The sequence below is a fragment of the Pogona vitticeps genome, chromosome 1, assembly GCF_051106095.1.
Source record: "Pogona vitticeps strain Pit_001003342236 chromosome 1, PviZW2.1, whole genome shotgun sequence".
Taxonomy (NCBI): Eukaryota; Metazoa; Chordata; class Lepidosauria; order Squamata; family Agamidae; genus Pogona; species Pogona vitticeps.
The window spans coordinates 318448097-318464851 of NC_135783.1; the positions used below are offsets into that span (position 1 = coordinate 318448097).

At 41.1% G+C, this 16755-nt stretch overlaps 1 protein-coding gene across 2 annotated transcripts in view; it reads left to right on the forward strand.

Moving 5' to 3' along the window:
• Positions 1–13: 13 nt before the first annotated feature.
• The window catches only part of LIN52 (lin-52 DREAM MuvB core complex component), a 74562-nt gene continuing 57820 nt past the window's right edge, over positions 14–16755 (forward strand). The window contains exons 1-5 of one of the 2 annotated variants that reach the window (XM_072986415.2): positions 14–244; positions 4916–4990; positions 6427–6464; positions 7818–7884; positions 8329–8412. In XM_072986415.2, coding sequence (XP_072842516.1) covers positions 226–244; positions 4916–4990; positions 6427–6464; positions 7818–7884; positions 8329–8412 — 283 coding nt within the window. In that variant the 5' untranslated portion in view covers positions 14–225. Of the gene's footprint in view, positions 306–4915; positions 4991–6426; positions 6465–7817; positions 7885–8328; positions 8413–16755 lie in introns of both variants that reach the window. The other variant, XM_072986414.2, reaches the window with a different exon arrangement.

A 16755-nucleotide genomic window follows, 5' to 3' on the forward strand; every position in this document is an offset into this window, starting at 1 on the left:
ATTTCCTATCCCTGTTTGATCCGCCATGCCTTTTACAAGCCACAGCGACAGGGCTGTAAACGCCTCCTCTAAACGGGGCCTGATTGGATGGTTCCTTTCTCCCTAACGTGACCGCTGGAGAGAGAAGGGGGCGGGACCAAGCTGTTCGAAAAGGGGTCATCGGGGTGTTTAGACTCCCGCGCGAAGGAAGTGGGGAGGGCATTGCATGTCACGTGATGGACTAAGATGGCGGTTTCTACCGAAGGTGAGAGATACTGTACTGATAAGGAAAGAGGTGTTTGGATGGTGTCAAATCTCCCCTGTCGGTACGGTAGAGCTGTAGTTTTCTGCTGTTTTCGACTTCGAATTGAGCATGCGTACTTGGATGGGGCAGTGTGAAGTTGCAGGAATTTGGAGTGAAATTTACTTCTGAATAAAATTGAATAGCTTTGGTCTGGAAGGTTGCTTTTTTGAGTAGTTTACATAGGCTGCTCAGAGCCAGAAATGACCATTATGTTTTGATGATTGGGAACTTTATGACCATCTATCTGCATGCTCACCCATAACCATGACATTTATGAGCGATGATGGAAATTGAATTGTAACGTCTAGGGGATGCCACGTTCTTCATTCCCGTTTTAAACTAAGATCCAGATTGATTTGATCCTTTTCTTGGACACTTTAGAGAGAGTGTAGATCTGTGGCAGACTGTGGGTGCTTGCACGCAAACTCAGTGGACCCTCAACTTACAGATGGCTCAACTTACAGACTTTTCAAGTTACAGACTTCTCTGGCCGCAAAATTTAGGTTCGACTTGCAGCCAGAGACTCGACCTACAGACCAGAAAAAAACCCAAAATGGAACAAAAATGGCTGGTTATGGATTAATCGGTTTTCACTGCATTGTAGGTCAATGGAGCCTCGACCTACAGACTTTTCGACCTGCAGCCAACGTTCTAATATGGATTAATTCTGTAAGTCGAGGGTCCACTGCAGTTCCATGTCTGTTGTCACTCTCTTGGGTAGTACAGTAGTGTTGGAATGATGTTCGATGGTGCTGCCCATTTCATCCTAGATTGGCTCATTATCGCATTTTTAAAATATGGAAGCCTCGGAAGTGGCTTATTGACTTTTTCTATGCAGTACTAACAAAAGTTAGTTTGAGTTTCAGTACCATTGTCTGTGAAATAAACTCCTTTGGTGTCACCTTCCATTACCACTGCTGCTCAATAGTTGTCGTTGAGGATTTTTTTGCTTCCATCACCATTGGAGCTACCTGCTCTCTTCTGCTGATGTTACTGTTAATCCTAGAGAGGGTAGATGCACCTTAATCTAACATTTGAGGTTTGACCAATTCATTTTGGAGGACCTTTGCTAGGAGTCCAGACTTGTAATTTGATTTAGCCTCCGGATGACTTTGCTCTCAATTTTTCTTACACACTCAAACTTCATCACCACATGGCAGCTACTGACAAAAAGATAGCATTAGGACAAAATATGGAGCAATAGGATGGTTTCCTGTAAGCAAAGGTGTTAGACAAGTATGTATTTTATCCATTTGTTCAATCTATACTCAGAGCATATCATGTGAAAAACTGGATTAGGTTCAGATGAGGCAGGAATGAAAATTAGTAGACAAACTCAATAATTTGAGATACTCTATGCAGATGACACCATATTACCAGCAGAAAACAGCAATGAATTGAAATGACTTCTGAAGAAGGTTAAGGAAGAAAGTGTGAATGGAAGATTAAAGTTGAATATTAAAAAGACAAAATATCATGCCCATAGGAGAGTTTCAGAACTTTGATGTTGACAATGCAGAAATTGCTGTTGTTAAAGACTTTCTGTACCTCAGTTTAATCATCAATCTAAATGGAGACTGCAGCTAAGAAATAAGTGAGAATTAAAAGGACAGCTATGAAGGAAACAGAAAAGATCCTTAGTGTAAGGATATGTTGGTGGAGGTGAAGGCCAAGGTCATGTACAGTATTTTGTGGTATTTCCAGTTATAATGTACATATGTGAAGCTGAATAATGAAGAAAGCCAATAAGAAAAAATGTCAGTTACTTTAAAATAGTGACTTGTAGAAGAGTTTTATGGGTGGATTGCTGAAAAAAAAAAGTTAATTCTAGATAAAATTAATCCTGAACTGAGTCTAAAAGCAAATGTGACTAAACTCAGGCTGTCATACTTTGGAAACATAATGAGAAAGCAGGACTTACTGGGAAAAATAATGCTGGATAAAGTTGATGGCAACAGGAAAAGAGAAAGATCAATAAAAGAATCCATGGTCTTGAGATTGCAAGACCTTGGCACAGGAGCAGGAGGGATATGACGTTCTGCACGATCCTCACACCCAAATGGCATATCTCCTCTACTCTGGCAACTTCAAGGCTAATTAGTTTGCCTGCAGTTGACAAAAGTGGCTCTTGCCTGATCTCTCCTTATTCTCTCCAAAGAACTTCAAGCTCAGGTCCTAGGCTAGCACAGCAGGACTTGTCCCATGTGGGACTTTAATTTGGGGTCAGCATGCTATGGATCTTGCTCTTGTTTGTTTACAGTGTTAAACAACTGTTCAATGAAGTTGGGCAGTGCAGCAGACTTGTACTGAGCAATTTTTGCCCTGGAGATTTGATGAGCTTGACTTCCAGTAAACAGATGCATCAGGTTCCTGCTCTCTGAAGTGAAAGAAGTTCCAGAGATGGACTGGGACTTAGTAGTGAGAGCACTCCCCTGTCACCTTTTGCGAACAGGGAATTTAGGAGTGGATTTCTTTTGCAACCAAAGAGGGGCTTTTGCTGCATTTGTATGTGTATCCTGTTTCGCCCATCATTTGGGCTTTCTATTTATTATTTTTTACTATTTAGAGGTGTTTAATATTAGTATATGGAGTGGAAGGTTTGCTATGTTGTCTTACTGTAAACCTGTTAGAATAGCGCTTTGCCCTAAGTGATCAGGTACAGAACATAGATATGCCACAAGCAGGCAATGGCCTTTCTCTACAGGCAAGCTTTTCCTGAGTGACTGGCTGCGTGAATGGGGTTAAGTGGATTATTGCACCTTACTGCTTTGAATATGTTTTTGTTCACTGTTTTTTAATATGATATTTGTTTGATTATTTTTAGTTGTTAGTTTTAAGTGCTGTCTTTTATGGATGTCAGCTGCCTCAGGTCCTTTTTAAAGAGAAAGGTGGGATAAAAAAATAAATGAATAAATAATCTCTGATCTTGGGACTGAGACCCCATAGCTAAGACACCAAGCCAAAAATGTGGACTTTTATGTTTCATTCATTCATTCATTCATTCATTCATTCATTCATTCATTCATTCATTCATTCATTCATTCATTCATTCATTCATTCATTCATTCATTCATTCATTCATTCATTCATTCATTCATGGATGGATGGATGGATGGATGGATGGATGGATGGATGGATGGATGGATGGATGGATGGATGGATGGATGGATGGATGGATGGATGGATGGATGGATGGATGGATGGATGGATGGATGGATGGATGGATGGATGGATGGATGGATGGATGGATGGATGGATGGATGGATGGATGGATGGATGGATGGATGGATGGATGGATGGATGGATGGATGGATGGATGGATGGATGGATGGATGGATGGATGGATGGATGGATGGATGGATGGATGGATGGATGGATGGATGGATGGATGGATGGATGGATGGATGGATGGATGGATGGATGGATGGATGGATGGATGGATGGATGGATGGATGGATGGATGGATGGATGGATGGATGGATGGATGGATGGATGGATGGATGGATGGATGGATGGATGGATGGATGGATGGATGGATGGATGGATGGATGGATGGATGGATGGATGGATGGATGGATGGATGGATGGATGGATGGATGGATGGATGGATGGATGGATGGATGGATGGATGGATGGATGGATGGATGGATGGATGGATGGATGGATGGATGGATGGATGGATGGATGGATGGATGGATGGATGGATGGATGGATGGATGGATGGATGGATGGATGGATGGATGGATGGATGGATGGATGGATGGATGGATGGATGGATGGATGGATGGATGGATGGATGGATGGATGGATGGATGGATGGATGGATGGATGGATGGATGGATGGATGGATGGATGGATGGATGGATGGATGGATGGATGGATGGATGGATGGATGGATGGATGGATGGATGGATGGATGGATGGATGGATGGATGGATGGATGGATGGATGGATGGATGGATGGATGGATGGATGGATGGATGGATCCAGCTATGTTTACTCAGAAATAATTTTTGTTCATTTGCATGTCTTGGTCCTATATATGTGAAAATAAGGTGGTAGCTGAAATTAATGTAGCAATCTTAGGGCAAGGCTTGATTTTTTTGTGCATTCCCTACAATCACATCTTGAGCTCCCCCCCCCCAAAATAAAGGGATTGGGTGCACCCTCAGGCAAATCAGACCTCTTGTTGTGTGGTCACCGGAAAAAAAGAATGAACCAATCCTCCCCTGCAACATGCCAAACTGCGGGACAAATGCTCACATGAATCCAGGTTTATAGTTTCCTTTTTGATGGAGGGTAGGCCTAGAACTTGTATCTTTTTGAATATCTGTTGCCGCCACAGTCATTTGTGTTTGTGCAGAGGTTGAGATTTTCAAGATGAATTGTGTTCAAGAGGACCACCATTTAGGTAGCTTATGCAGGAAGCAGGAGGAAATTACCCTGTTTTCATGTTTCCAGAGATTTCAATATCTTTTCTACTCATGGGTTCTGTATTGACTTTGATTTGAATGAATGGTGTAATCCCATCTAAAATTGTATTACTGCTAATTGGCTTGAAATAGTGGCTTCTACGTATGTTTATTTTACTCTGTGTCTGTATGATCTCATAAATGTATGGTACTGTTCTAGGCACAGACTTGGAAGCCTCATTGCTGAGCTTTGAAAAGTTGGATCGAGCATCACCAGACCTCTGGCCAGAGCAATGTAAGTTATACTCAAGTTCAAAGTGCAAGAAGCTGTGTGAGCAGGCATGATCTGTTCTGGCTTTGTAACCTGCATCTAGGGAGAGGTTATTAGTTACTGTACACAGTTACCAAATACAGTCTTGGTGCAGCTTTGCACCAGGCCATAGGGAAAGGACGTTTTTGGGCATATGCATGCAAAAGCTGAAAATTCTATTATCATTTATAAATCTATCAATGCCCCTGTTTTAAAAAATATATCCAATATTTTATAATGCTGGTTTGGTTGTCTAACATGTTTTTACTGTATAGATGCTTTTTGTCCCTTCACCGAGTGTCTGTCTGTACAGTACTCTCAGAATGTTAAGATATATGGGTGTAAAAACTTACGTTATCCATTCCAGGTTTAAATATGTGGTTCTGTGTGCATGCTTCTTAGTGTTGCTGTGTGTGAATAGAAAAGGAGAGAAGCGTGTAGAACATGTTCCTTTTTCTTTGTGTTGCTGTCCAGATGATGGGATTGGAATATATATAAAGAGGGGACATAGAAAAATTTCAAGACACGCATACTAGAGGAGGTTGATGGTTAAGAACAGTGAAGGGAGCTACAGTATAGCATTTAAAGGAGAGAAAGTTTGTTTGATAGCACGTTCTCTCATCTTCCAACTTGTTTCTTTCCTGTAATAAGGCAAGCTTCGAAAAACAAATCTAGCAAGTGTTCTTCAGCAAAGTTAAGTCTGAATCAGGGATGTGCACCTTTTGACAAGTAAGAGATTATCAATACATTTCGTTCGTTACACCTGCTTTAAAATACTTGTGAATGGATCTTGCAATTAGAGTGAAAGATGAGTATATCTGTCAATAACTTTGTTCACCACTTCAAAAAAAGTATATAGTCTTCCAGATGTAGCAGGTTTGACAGCACAAATACATTTGCTGTATCAAATATAACAGGGTGGCATGTGTATATCTATACAAGACTCCATTCATGTTGTAGGTAAAGCATTAACTTGTGACCATTCTTAGACTGGATCAATACCACCTTCGTTATGAACTTTTTTACAGTGATGACTTCCACGTGGGTCCTCTGAAGTCCATCTGAGTGCACTTATCTATAAAGTTTTATTGAGCATTGTGGGAATTGTTTCTGAAGAGACATGTGTAGGATTATTGAATAAGTGCTCCAGTTAAAACAGCATGAAGCTGCATTTTTTGGGGCAAAGCGAAAAACAGTCCTGAGCAGCGCATGCAGGTGTTAGAGAAACAAAATAATATTGCTATTGAGATAGTGGCAGAACTCAATGTATAGAGACACATCTTGGTGTGCATGAATAATCCTTGAATAATCCTTGATGCTGAATGCTTCTAGCAATTTAGTTGGTTGAGTTAGTAAGTTAAGTATGAAATGACAGAATGACGCTGAAGCATTGTATTGTGCTCTTTCTCTCTTGTTTCCAGTACCAGGTGTTGCTGAATTTGCAGCTTCTTTTAAAAGTGTAAGTAAATTCCAACTTGCTTAATGTGCAGTCCTGTACATGTCTATCCAGATGGGACTTTCTGCTGATTGATAGAGCCATTCACCAAATGGACTGCTGTCCAGCAGAGCAGAGGTTCTCTGCTGGAAGAAAGACAAGGAGAACCAATCTTTGAAAATTCCTCTCCCCAACCTTGAAGCCCCTCCCCCCACTCCTTGCCTTTCATGCTACTCTGAAATTTCCCCACCCTTTTAGAGCAGCTTTTCAGAGGGCTATGCAGATGAAAGAAAAATGGGCCAGAATTGCCTCTCATTGTTTTTGAAAAACCTAATGTGTTTTATCAAACAGGCAGAGGCTGTCTTTCTCAATACAGGGGGCTGAGGAGGAACTATTTCTAAGCAAAGATATTGCAGCTAGGTTGCCTGGGCAGCAACCTTATTAGTAGTAAAGGTAAAGGTTCCCCTTGACATTTATTCCAGTTGTGTCCGACTCTAGGGGGCGGTGCTCATCCCCATTTCCTACTCATAGAGCCAGCATTTGTCCATAGACAGTTTCCGTGGTCATGTGGCCAGCGCGACTAGACACGGAACACTGTTGCATGTAGGATGAGTAGTAGGATAGTACTAATTTAGGGATGCCACTGACAGTCAACAAATTAGATATTAATACTGTTATTTGATTATATATATTGTTAGATGATGTATAATACTGTTATGCTTAGACTTTCTTGGGCCATCTGTGTAACTTATATATTCTGATTATATGTTACGTCAGTTGAAGCTTCAATCTATATCCAGTTGTTAGTCTCAGCAAGAGACCCTTATAACAATCCCTTTGATTCACTGGGACTAACAGTTGTATTTAGCCCTTAGTATTCAAAGACAAGCAAACAAACCTTATTCAGAAACATGTTTAAAGTCTTAATATGTTAAACTGTTCTTTAAAAAAGAATAGCTTGGTGCTGTTTGTAATACTTATCGATGTGGGTAGACATACATATCTTGCACTGAATTACAACTTAACTACTGTATTTGTTGCCCTTTGCAAATTTTTGTTGTTAGAATAGAAATTTATCAAAAATATATTTACATCCTGAACTAAACCTACTTATTTTTTCTTAAAATGTTTCTTTTCCTTCTACATGGCAATGAAACGAAGGCTTTAAAGAATAAAGAAACTTCTTCCTTAAGGAATGTTGAGTTTTGCTTCTTCCCACTATTTTGTTTTGAGATGTGTTTTGTACTCTGGCCAATATGGATGTAGATAAAATACAGGCAATCTGTATTTAATAAGAAAATAATTTTTGGTTATTTGGCTTGAGATATTATATATCTCCATAATATATCTTTGTTATATGTATTTGTTTTTTCATAGCCCATCACAAGTTCTCCTCCTAAATGGATGGCTGAATTAGAAAATGATGATATTGACATGTTAAAAGGTAAGCTTCTCTTGTTGATGTTTGATGACAATTACAGTGGTGCCTCGCATAGCGAGGTTAATCCGTTCCGGATTAACCTTCGCTATGCGAAAACATCGCTAAACGGGACTAAAAAAGCCATAGAAACTTCGTTCAATGCGTTCCTATGGCTTGAAAACTCACCGTTGAAAACTCACTAGAGGTCCGGGATTTGATCTTTTAATCTTTAATTTAAACTAATTGGTAATTCTAGTTAGATGCATCCATTTGTGTACATTTAATTGGACCCGAGCAACTGCGTGAAGCAGAGAGGTCTGATCTTAAGGTAAACAGTTGGAATTATTGTACAAAGTATATTTTAAGAAATGACAGTTAATACAGTAGTATAGTGGTAGCATTATATATACATTATGGTGGATCATTGTTAAGTATTGAATGGCAAGTATCGAATTACCTTCATTTTAGAGCTGGGGAGTCTCACCACAGCAAACCTGATGGAGAAAGTAAGAGGTCTTCAGAATCTGGCATATCAGTTGGGCTTGGATGAATGTAAGTAGTATATAGCTACTGAAATATCTTTTGTTTCAGGGTTGTAATGTTATACTTGTTACAACTGAGCAGAGCAGGAAGGACGTAAATGTTTACTAAGTTTATATGTATGATGTGACATGATAGAAACATATTGATAAGTCACCAGGTGATTTAACACTTATAAAGTGTTTGAGATTGGACTACTTCTCCCAGAATCCCCACTAGTGTAACTGGTCATGCTGACTAGAGGACCTGGTGAGTTGTAGTCCAAAAGATAATTTGCCCTGCTTGAAGGTAATAGGAACTAGCTACGCATCCTATTAATTTCTCTGGGTTTGTAGAATCTCTTAGGTACCTCATCACCTGGACCACACCATACAAAAAGGGTGATCAGTGACATTTTACTGAAATACATCCCTGTCTCTCCATGTTTCATTCCTGATTCAACATCATACCCCCTCTAATATCAACACCAGTCTGTTCATGGGGAAGTTTTAAACCTTTTACAAATTTGGAGTCACAGACACAAACCATGGAATAAATGCTAACTCATGAAGTATAATAATGTGTTTTGTCATCTGTTGCACAAGGAGTGATTGAGTCACCTGCCAAAAGTCTCTGACTTTTCTTCCTTCTTAGATTTTTTTAATGGTGGTTTCTGCATACAGTGAAGATTCTGTTCTCTTTGATTGTCTTATTTTGGCTTTTCCATGGCCCCATGAAAGGTTTTGCAAGATGCTATAGTGTTAGGATGTATGGCATTAGTTATCAAAGGATTTTATTGGAATGTTTCAATTAAAATCCTTTGGCTAGATCTTCTGCAGACCTTAATGATCTCAAGACTATAACTCCCACAATCCCACACTCAGCGTGCTCAATTGCTGTGTTATCAGTAGAGTTCCGAGAGTTGTAGTTAAGGATGTGCACTGCAAACATTGGTATATTTGTATTCTCAAAGGCTTTCACGGCCAGGATCCGATGGTTGCTGTAGTTTTTTGGGCTATATTTTCTGTGCTCTGAGCACAGAACTCTATCTGTGCTGATAGCACGGACTGGGTTCTGACTCCTGTCCTCTGAAGATGCCGGCCACAGAGACTGGCAAAATGTTAGGAAGAAAAACCTCAAGAACATGGCCAGACAGCCCGAAAAACCTACAAAAACCATTGGTATATTTGTTTCATTTCCATTCCTTGGGAGGAGGGCTCTTACATTTTAATATTTTTCATGCAGCAGTTCTTTCATGTTATATTAAAAGGATCACCTCTTTCAAGTAATTTCATGTTTCCTTATTCATTTTTTTCTGCCACTCATCTAAGCAAACCCTAAGGTAATGGTTCCCATCCTTGAGTCTCCAGATGTTCTTGGACTAAAACTCCCATAAGTCTTCACCAATAGCTATGTTGGCCAGGATGCTTGGGAGTTGTAATCCACGAAAATCTGGATCCCACGTTTGGGAAGCGTTGCCCTAAGAAATTCATAAAAACTACTGGAAAAAAGCAAAGGCAAGGCAACAGTACATGAGAAAGAAAAATCATGATCAGACTTATGCAGATGCCCAGCCCAGTGGTGTGTTGGCACAGTCACAAATCTGCCCCACGCCAGCCCATGCAGCCCCACAGAAGCAAACGAAACAGTCCCCAAAGCCCCCCACCAACCAAGGCTATTAGAATTTCTTTCTCCACTACAACTTGATGCTTCTCTTCTTTTTTCGGAGTCCAAAGCAGCAGTAGGAAGACCAAAGAGGCTGCTAAAAACAGTCCAGGGAAGGGAAGGGAAGGACTAGAGAGAAGGGGAAATTCACATAAAAATTGGGAGAAGGGAGACCTAAAAATAATCCCAAGGAGGCATGCTGGCACAGGTAAGCTGTCTTGTGACAGCACCAAAATAATTCAAATAAATGAAAAAAGTACCAACCCCCCAAAAAATAAAGTAAAAAAGGAAAAGAGTTAATAATACAGTATGGAGGTACAGAGACAGGCAGGCATCACAGCACAAGATGGAGGGCAGTGGAAACTCCCATTCCCACAAGCAACAGCTGAAGCAAAGAAAAGCACTCCTCACTGAGTTCAAACCTATCCATACACTTTTACAGATTCAGCATTGCTGCTTTCCCCTGGATGTTCTCATTGGCTGCTGATAACAGACTTTATGACATTTTTGAAGAATATTTTCCTGGCCAATTTGACAGAAAGGGGATTTCTGTATACCCTGTTTCCCTGAAAATAAGACCTAACCTGAAAATTAGCCCTAGTATGATTTTTCAGGATGCTTGTAATATAAGCCTTACCCCAAAAATAAGCACTAGTTAAGTGAAACCCCGCCCTCCACCATTGTGCAGCAACCAGAAGAAGATGACATGACTGTATTTGAATAAATGTAGACTGTTGTACATGAAAAAAATAAAACATCCCCTGAAAATAAGACCTAATGCGTTTTTGGAGCAAATTTTAAGACACTGTCTTATTTTCGGGGAAACAATAGATTTCTTTTGTCAGTGCAAATTCATGTTTAAGAGGCTTTTCTTCATTTACATTGGGGGAAAAAATGATAAAGCACCTCTTCCGTATTTTTTTTCTTAGTTTAGATATCAGAGCTCTCAAGTACCTACCTATAGGTTACCGTATGTGGCATGAGAAATGTGTTTCTGCAAAAGTATTTGACTTCATTGTTGTGCCTTCATATGAACCCTTTGACCTGTACGCTCTGAGTGGGCAACACATGGGCTTCATGTGACTCTCACATCGTCTTTTGTAACCTGCAGGACCTTCTCCAAATCAACGCTGCCAAAATTCACCAACAAATTGCACACCCCACTTGCACTGCAATATTTAGCAACCACCTTAACATTTCTTTATAACCAACAGAAAATGTTTGCTTTAAAGGGTGTTTCAAGGTTTACCACTAATTAAGGTCCGTGAGGGACGTGGTGGCGCTGCGGGCTAAACCGCAGAAGCCTGTGCTGCAGGGTCAGAAGACCAAGCAGTCGTAAGATCGAATCCATGTCACAGAGTGAGCGCCCATCGCTTGTCCCAGCTCCCACCAACCTAGCGGTACGAAAGCATGCAAATGCAAGTAGATAAATAGGGACCACCTCGGTGGGAAGGGAACAGCATTCCGTGTCTAAGTCGCACTGGCCATGTGACCACGGAAGATTGTCTTCGGACAAACGCTGGCTCTATGGCTTGGAAACGGGGATGAGCACCGCCCCCTAGAGTCGAACACGACTGGACAAAAATTGTCAAGGGGAACCTTTACCTTTACTTTAAGGTCCGTGAAGGGGTGCAAAATCCCCATCCAGACATGCCATAGTTGCCCATCCCAGGATTATGTCACACTGATCAAAGCAATACATACAAATTCCTTTCCAAACAATCAGTGCAGCTGATGTGGCTGCACCAGCGTACAAATGTCTTTGTATACTGTTCTGTGTCTCATCCACTTTGTTGGGAAGTGCGTCTCTCTTGTCCCTGTCATGCAACCCACTATTAAAACTGCAAACAAATAACTAAAATACCAAAGAAAGGTAGCTGAAAACACTTCCATTACTTTAACATGAAGTTGTTTATTTGATATTGGCCAAAATCCTGTTGCTTAACATAGTAAATTGCACTAGAATAGGCCTGTTGAATCAAGGGCGATTTAGTGTCTCAAATGCACTGTAAATTCTAGAGTAAGACACAGATAGAATAGGTCCATGGACCTTATGGAGAAGTTGACTCATGAGGCAACAGGACTTTGGCTATTGAGTATTTTGTTTTGTGTGTAAGGTAATGAAATAATTCTCCAAAGAATCAGAATGAGAACAAAATTTACTTTCTAATAACCTCTAGATGGCAGCAGAAAGCTTCATAGAATTATTAAGTGGAAAGTATATTTGTTTGTAGTCTTTAAGATTTAGATAAGAGTGCCTCACTATAGTATTCTCATTATTATTTTTTTGTTAATTTCTTTTCAAAAAATGGTATCAGATACTGGCGCCATGTAACAGGTTAACACAAATTGTTTTCTTATAAATGTGCTGTTGTGCCTTTTATAACATTTCTTTTTAGAATTATTAATAAACTGCTCATTGGGAGTTTTCAGAGTCGGGGGTTGCACTCTTTCCCCCATTATTTTTCTCTCTCCCCTGAAGGTAGTTTTGAAAGTTTGTTCAGGAGCTGGTGGTTTAAAATTTCATTTCAATTTTAAGATTTACATTTATAGTTTAATGTATAAAATGTATGTATGTTTTTTTTATAATTCTGTTGCTGCATTTCTACGCTGCATTTGAAATGCTTCTGCCCTTTATGTATACATAATTGCTGATTGTACCTAGGATTATTTTCTTGTGGTTTGCTTATTTTGGTCCTTCAGAAAATGCCCAGGAGCCATAGAAAGCTCAGCCCTAAAGCAAATACCAATAATAGATAGAGAGATTGCTAGGAAATGGGCAAGAGGGGGAATAAGCAAGCTTTTTAAGGGAAGATATTCCATCATACTGAGGCCACTACAGAATGGGCCTTGTCCCCTATCCATATCCATAATTGTTGACCAGCTGACTTGTCCACAGGCCAAGATTCCAGCTTCTGAAGCAATTACATTGAAATTCTAGCAGCCTTATCAGGGTTTAACTGAAGAGTGGTAAACAGTTTCCCTTGTAAGAAGTCATAAAACTTCCAGAAGTCTCATACTTCAGGGATGGAGAGGGGGGAACAAACCATGTAATCCATACTCTCTTATACTGCATGGCTGGAAGGGACCCTGTGGATCGTCGAGTCCAGCCTTGTCAAAGAGGTACAGTGGAGAATTGAACTCCCAACCTCTGGGTCCGCAATCAGATACAGTGGGGTCTTGACTTAAGAACGGCTCGAGTTAAGAACATTTTGACTTAAGAACCGCTCTCATAGGAAAATATTGACTTGACTTACATACTTAGATTTGAGTTAAGAACTGAAAAAAAAACATGTGGGAGGCAGGGAAAGTGCAAAATGCGAACTTTCAGTTAACTGTTGGCCAGTGAAAAGGGTGCCTGTCTGCTTCCTCACTCCTCCCAGCGTTTAGAGAGTGGATTGGGAGACAGTCTTCAGACTGCCTGGTACTGTACTGCCTGGACTGTATTTTCTCTGCCTTCCCTGAACCTTTCTTGACCTAAGAAAAAAAGAAACAAAATATCCCCCTCTAGTGGTCGAAGGCGGAATAGCAGCTTCCCATTAGTTTCTATGGACGGAAAAGAGCAGATACGGATCAAATGGTTCTCAATGCATTCCTATGGGAAATGCAGATTTGACCTGAGAACTTTTTGACTTGAGAACCGCCTTCCAATACGGATTAAGTTCTCAAGTCAAGAGCCCACTGTACCTAAATCACTGAGCTATCCAGCCCACCTGTATGGCTGTCACCGCCAGCTAGAAAAAGTTCTCAGCAGTGTGGCAGTGCACATGAAGTGTCAGCAATGTCCTGGTAGTCATGGGCGGGATACTGTGATAGTACAGTCGTGCCCCGCTTGACGATTACCCCATTTAACAATGATCTGCTTCACGATGATGTTTTTGCGATTGCAAAACAATGTTTCAATGGAGTTTTTTCCCTTAGCGATGATCGGTTCCCTGCTTCTGGAACCGATTTTTTTCTAAATGATGTTTTTTCAACAGCTGATCGGCGGTTTTCAGAATGGCTGCCGGCTCTCAAAATCCCCCCTCCCGCTGTTTTTAGGAGGCATTTTTCGCAAGACAGGCACCAGAAAATGGCCGCCCTATGGAGGATCTTTGTTTCACGATGAGGTATTTCGCCCATTAGAACGCATTGGCCGGTTTCTAATGCATTCTAATGGGCTTTTTAATTTCACTTGATGAGGATTTCGCTTAACAGCAATTTCAACGGCACGGATTATCCTCGTCAAGCGAGGCACCACTGTATAGTCCTTGCATGGGCATGGGGTATTCTGCAGTGATAGCACCACCATTGCAGTTACTGTACAAGTATATCATATTCATTTTAGTTTTTCTAGTGGTGTAGGAAAAGACCTCCAAAAAGCAATCCTTAATCTCTTGGTGGACTGTGACTGTTAATTTTGTCAAACCCTACCAATTGCTAGTTTTGAAGATACACGTCTCAGGGGCGGGAAATATGTAATACCTTGGATTATGCTGAATTGCATGTGTTCATTGTACAGCTTAAACCAGTTGTGGAATGGTCAATATATGTAGTAAAATACAATTCTTGCTTCTAGACTACTAGGAGGGATGTGGTGGCACTGCGGCTTAAACCACAGAAGCCTCTGTGCTGTAAGGTCTGTAGATCTTCAGCTGTAAGAGCGAATCCACTTGACGGAGTGAGCGCCCGTCGCTTGTCCCAGCTCCCGCCAACCTAGCGGTTCAAAAGCATGCAAATGCGAGTAGATAAATAGGGACCACCTCGGTGGGAAGGTAACAGCGTTCCGTGTCTAAGTCTCACTGGCCATGTGACCACAGAAGATTGTCTTCGGACAAATGCTGGCTCTATGGCTTGGAAACGGGGATGAGCACCACCCCCTAGAGTCGAACACGACTGGACAAAAATTGTCAAGGGGAACCTTTACCTTTACCTAGAATACTAGAGTGAATACAGAAGTATGTATATTCCTGGTTTAGATTGTAGATTCCCCAGTGCAAGGGATGGAGTAAATTGCCTTTCAACTTGCCTTCTTACTGGGAAAAGAGGCTAAGTTTTGTTTATTTCTCACTGGGAGAGATACAGTTTCACTTTAAGGCAACGTGTCAGTCAATTGCTAAAATGCAAACAGATGTATACTTTTTTTGTTAACTTGCTGACTTACAGGAATCCTAACAGGTTTTCCAAGATATGTGAGATGTTCTCCATTGTCAATCGTAGAGAGTTTCCATAGTCATGCATGGATTTGAAACCAGGTCTCCTGACATATATACCTAACCCCTGAGTCCTACCCCAATACTTTATCCATTAAACCACCTGGGAATGTTTCCTGTAAGCCGTGCAGGTGCACAGCATCGAGCATGCGCAGCCGACCCAGTGTTCCCACCCATTTGCTTCTGGTTATTGCCAGAACTCCTGTGCACAGGGAAGAGCCTCCACACAGTGCTCTGGAAAGTTAGAGGGAATTTTGCCACCTGGCTCTCCATATACTTAGAAGTGAGACATAAGGATGTAGATCAGACTGCAATCGGCCGGCATCATCAGGACTGTTACACATCAGTGCTGTCTGAGGAAGTGTATTTTCATCCACAAGAACTCACGATGAAATGAAACTAAAAGTCTTTAAAGTGTGGCAATATTTTCTGTCTCCCCCCCCCCAACTATAGTGTAGCCAAAACTGTGCTCATGACCTGGGGTTCAGTCCCAGGTAGCCAGCTCAAGCTTGAAGCTCTATGGGGTGGTATATAAGCAGCACACTTTGCTTTTTGTGTTTTGCCAACAAGTCAGTGGATCCTTCTTACTAGTTTATTGTTAGGCTTCATGCAATGGGATAATCATGTAGGTTAAGAAACACACTTAAATTTAGAAAGGAGGAGGAGAAAATAGCTAGAAGCAGTTGTTCTGCTGTTGTGAAAGGTATAGATCAGAACGTGAACGGTAAATCAGAGTAAGGAAAGGTGAGTGGCCCATAGTCGCCTAGTGAGTTTCATGGCTCAGTGGGGACTCAAATTAGTGGAGACATGGATTTCTTGTGTCTTACACCATCACTCTAACCATTCCCAGGCTGGATTATCTTCTGGGAGGCACAGTGGGATCAAACTCCTGACTTCGGTCTCCTCAGCCAGCTACCTAACGTGTGGAACTATCCAGCCTCCGCTTACTGTATCTGTTTGACCTATTTATGTCCAATCTCTTTCTTTTTATAGTTGCTACTTGTAATATATTTACTATGTTCTACGTATAATTGTTTGTTAGTATATACTTATTGTTGAGGAATGTCATCTATACATTTGCTGGTGGCTGATCAGCTTCAGTCCGTTTTGGATGAAACCAAAAGGTTTCCCAAAAGCCCGTTCCAGTCAGCTTCAGGCTGCAACACGGTATGGAAATGGCATTGGTCGCCCTGCTGGATGACTTATAGTGGACTCTTGACTTACAGACGGTTCGACTTACAGACCTCTCTGGCGCAAAATTTAGATTCGACTTGCAGCCGGAGAATCGACGTACAGACCAGAAAAAAAAATGGAACAAAAATAGAACAAAAATATCTGGTTACGGGATTAATCGGTTTTCAATGCATTGTAGGTCAATGGAGACTTGGCCTACAGACTTTTAGACCTGCAGCCACCATTCCAATAAGGATTAATTCCATAAGTAGAGGGTCCACTGTATTGAGGGAGGCCGACAGGGGCAAAATGTCAAGGAGAACGGTATCAAAGGCGGCTGAGATGT